The sequence below is a fragment of the Xylocopa sonorina genome, chromosome 16 (genome assembly GCF_050948175.1).
Source record: "Xylocopa sonorina isolate GNS202 chromosome 16, iyXylSono1_principal, whole genome shotgun sequence".
Taxonomy (NCBI): domain Eukaryota; kingdom Metazoa; phylum Arthropoda; class Insecta; order Hymenoptera; family Apidae; genus Xylocopa; species Xylocopa sonorina.
This window is the reverse complement of record NC_135208.1, coordinates 3,280,324-3,284,781: the sequence shown is the minus strand read 5'-3', so window position 1 is coordinate 3,284,781 and position 4,458 is coordinate 3,280,324. Positions and strand designations below refer to the sequence as shown.

The 4,458-nt window shown below is 40.0% G+C and overlaps 1 protein-coding gene across 1 annotated transcript; it reads left to right on the top strand.

Moving 5' to 3' along the window:
* Positions 1-824: 824 nt before the first annotated feature.
* On the top strand, positions 825-4,458 carry LOC143431025 (alkaline phosphatase, tissue-nonspecific isozyme). Its single transcript, XM_076907510.1, has 9 exons — positions 825-915; positions 1,147-1,349; positions 1,471-1,663; positions 2,160-2,323; positions 2,425-2,772; positions 2,848-3,046; positions 3,727-3,942; positions 4,188-4,334; positions 4,424-4,458. The coding sequence occupies exons 1-9, from the start codon at positions 840-842 to the stop codon at positions 4,456-4,458; spliced, it is 1,581 nt and encodes a 526-aa protein (XP_076763625.1). The 5' UTR covers positions 825-839.

Sequence of the window (4,458 nt, the reverse complement as noted above, 5' to 3'; positions counted from 1 at the left end):
TTACTATCTCTGTCCTTCTCTAATCGACTCGGATCTCTCACTCGCACTCACGCGCGCCCTATTCAATCTCGCATCGAGCCCCTATTAAAATTAGAAAAACTTTGGAGCGCTGTATCTTTTTCAAAAAAAATCGCAGCTCGACGGATGTGGGCTCGTTGGAAGCTGCGAACCCTCCTCTAAAATATGAGTCGCGAATCGTTTAGATTGCACTTCCGGTCCCGGAGGTATCGTCGTGCGAAGAGCAAGGTAATTTTTTAAACAGCTACTATCGCTGTCCCTCTCGAAGGGCTCGGACCTCTCACTCGCTCTCGCGCAGCTGAGCGATCAGCTGATCGCCAGACAGTCGCCAGACGTTTTACTATTTTACTATCGCGCGTACGCACTTCCTGGAAAAAATGTGGGTCAAGTTCATTCATAAACGCGGCGGCCATCTTGGCTGGGGCGCGTGAATGGCGAAACTTTGATCGCTCGTATCTCAGCAACCGATTAAGCTATCGAAGTGAAACAAAAACAGATATTTTTCTAATATTTTTCTCTATTTTCTGAGTAAGTTTCTGTGGGTGATTTATTGGAATTCCGTTGAAATTGTACTCCAAAAATGTGAAGTAACTAGTGTTGTATTTATTAGTCTTGATGAACTACTGTCTCTACGCTTTGTTATCATCGAAGTGCTGCAGATATCTTCTTTATCAGCTTGATAAGTCTCGTCAATAGAGGGCGTTGTTGATGGAAAGCAAACGTGAGTCTCGTGATAGCAGCTCAGTCTTATCCAAGACGAGCAACTATCTGCGTCCACTACGTGGCATGACACGCGTGAATCGTCGACGCGTTCTGTCAATATGTTAGAAATGAAGCTAGCCACGTTGCAAATTTTTCTTCTGCTCTCTGGGACTGCTCGCACTGCTGTCAAGGAAGGTACAAAATCAAATTTCATCGTGCCTGGCACGTCTATTTTCTTATCATCGTCAACGAAACCGTCGATAACGTGCTCAACGATCATTCCAATCGATTATTTCGATCACATCGTACATCTCGTCATAGAAATCGTTATCATTGTACGCTGTTATCAGCGTTTAAAAGTAAACACGTGCTCACAAGTAAACACACACGAATTAACAGACTCAAAGTCGTGTTGTGATTGCACAGACCGCGAGTACTGGCGGGAATTAGCTAACGACGAGCTGAAGGAGGCCTTGTCTTACAAATGGAACACAGGAGCAGCCAAGAACGTGATCGTTTTCGTGGGCGATGGTATGAGCCCAGACACCATAACTGCGAGCAGAATATTCCGCGATGGCGAGGCCAGTCGCCTCGCATGGGAACGTTTTCCTCATCTGGGCATCCTCAAGGTTTCCATTCCTCTAATTCCACTGTTCAAACTCTTCGTGCTCGTATTTTACACTTAAAACCAAGAAATATACTCAGTATTAGTGTAAAATGAGGATTAATGATTGGTATCGTGAAAACCAGACGTACAACACCAACAAGCAAGTGCCAGACTCTGCCTCGACAGCGACTGCCCTCTTTGGAGGGGTGAAAACGAATTACGAGGTCGTTGGGGTGGACGCGAACGTGCCATTGGGTAACTGCACCGCCAGTTTGGACACCAACCATCACGTGGACTCGATTATCTCCTGGGCGCAGGCTGTTGGTAAAGACACAGGTCTGTAATTCATTTTTACCAAAAATCTATAACACACAATCGTCATTTCTCTTCTTTTCTCTGACACAAACAGCAGACACGTGTCGCTTGATTAATTTAAGCAGTATTGCATCAAAGCTTGGTCTTCTGATCAAGGAGGTTAATTGCAAAGTGAACCAAAATGGCGCTGACTTAGCGTACACCACTCAAGAGTGACGTAATCGACCAATCAGAAGCCTTGTTCAAGCAATGAACTCGAAAATTCAATTTGTGGAGGCAAAACTTGGCTCTCAACGCGTCACTGATGCAAATTTTGATTAAATGATGTGGTTTTAGTAATCGTAATTAATTTTTAGCGTGCACCACTTCAAAATAACCTAATCGACCAATCAGAAGCCTTGTTCGAGCAATAAACTCGAAAATTAAATTTGTCAAGGCAAAACTTGGCTCTCAACGCGTCACTGATGCAAATTTTGATGAAATGACGTGGTTTTAATTAATGGTAATTAATTTTTAGGGTTCGTCACGACTACCAGAGTGACTCACGCCACTCCAGCACCTTTGTACGCGCACACAGCTGACAGACGATGGGAATGCGAGTCGAAAATGCCCAAAACAGCTGATCGATGCAAGGACATCGCCAGACAGCTCGTCGAGGACCTGCCAGGAAGAAATATCAAGGCAAAATGATATAATATCGTTTCTAACGAACTCTGGAGAACACTTCCGGTTCAGAGCAAGCATTTTAGCGACTGATGGTAACACAAATGCGTCTTTTGCAGGTGATCATGGGTGGAGGCAGACAAATGATGAAATCCAACGCGACAGCCACGGAATTCGACCCAATCGACACTTGGGCTGGCCACAGAGAAGATGGCAGGGACTTGATAGAGCAATGGAGACAAGACAAACGCTCTAGAAAATTGTCATTCGATGTGGTTCAGAATAACGAGCAGTTGTCTAAAGTGGATGTCGATAAAACAGATTTCTTGCTAGGGATTTTCGCGAATGGTCACATCAGCATGGATTGGAACAGAGAAAAGGGACCCAAAGGGCAACCCAGTTTGGAAGAAATGACTGTCACTGCTTTGAGGATCTTGCAGAAGTGCAAAAATGGATTTCTTCTTGTGGTACCATTTTTTTTATGAATCAATGCTTCTTAGCTTTCTTTTTTATAAATTAATGCTCTGAATTAATTAATTTAGGTCGAAGGAGGGCTGATCGACTTTGCTCATCATCGTGGCCACGCTGCTCAAGCGTTGTTGGAGACTGTCAGATTTTCTGATGCCATTAATGCTACTTTGAAAATGATTGATGTTAAAGACACCCTTGTGATTGTGACTAGCGATCATACTCATTCGATGAGCTTTAATGGGTATAGTGAACGAGGCTCGAATATTTTAGGTATACTGTTTCTTTTTTATTAGTTGTAATTAGTTGAAAGTTTGTTGTATGTGAATGAAAATAATTTTAAAAATAGTAAGCTTCTGCTTTGGATGTGAGAAATCAGTTTTCTTTAACAAGTTTATTAAAATAATTATTTAGTAATTATTTGAGTGCTGGAAGTCTTTAAAAATTGAGAGTTGCAATAACACTAATTTTGGAGCTTTGAGAATTAGAAATTAAGCAATTTCTTTGCTTTAATTTTGGAGTTTTGAGACTTAGAAAATTAAGAAATTCCTTCACGTTAATTTTGGAGCTTTGAAACTTAAAAATTTGGAAGAACCTTTGCATTACTTTTGGAGCTTTGAAACGTAGAAAATTAAGAAATTCCTTCACGTTAATTTTGGAGCTTTGAAACTTAGAAATTTGAAAGAACCTTTGCATTACTTTTGGAGCTTTGAAACTTAGAAATTTGAAAGAACCTTTGCATTACTTTTAGAGCTTTGAAACTTGGAAAATTAAGAGAACTTTCGCACTAATTTTGAGCTTTGAGACTTAAAAAATTAACAACTACCTTCACACTAATTCTGAACCCTGAAAACTTAAAAATTGACAGAACCTTGGCAATACTTTTAAAGCTTCGAAATCCAAAAATAAAAAAACTCCATCTCACTCAAATCTCCTCAAATTATTCTTCACAGGCATAGCCCAAAAATCGAAAGATGGAATCCCCTACACGACACTGACTTACAGCACAGGTGGACCAAACAATAAGGCGTACACAGTCGAAAACAACGAACCAATCAGAAAAGATCCCTCAAAGGAAAATACGACATCATTCACGTATAGTCAGCAGGCTAATATCATAACTGATGAAGCTTATCATGGTGGTGGTGACGTAGCAATCTATGCGATAGGTAAATAAAAATACCAATCAATTAACCAGGCCTATAAATCTGAATTTAATTAATTTAGAAGCGACTGAAGATGTTTAAAAAATTCTCCATAAATTTATTTAAATTTCTTGCCTCTTTGCATATTTTTTTTATCACATAAGAGCTCTTGAAATTCTCAAAGAATTTATTAATTAGAAAATGGAGCACATAGTTGTGAGAAAATTTGTTTTTATCATATTTTTGTGAGAAAAATATTCATTTTTCAGGCCCATTCGCTCATCTCTTCCACACAGTTCACGAGCAGAGTTACGTGGCTCGTGTGATAGCCCACGTAATGAACATGGAACCGAAATCGCACAAAAATAACGCTGACACCCAGTACAGCAATTTAATAAGTATTTTTTTATACTTGTGTTTGTCGTTTCTAGCTTTTTTTCTATGATAGTCCAAGTAGATTTAATATTCCTGTACAGTATTAATATATTTTGAGCTGCAAATACAGCTGAGTGGGCTGTTCTGAAGAATTTAGGGATTTAA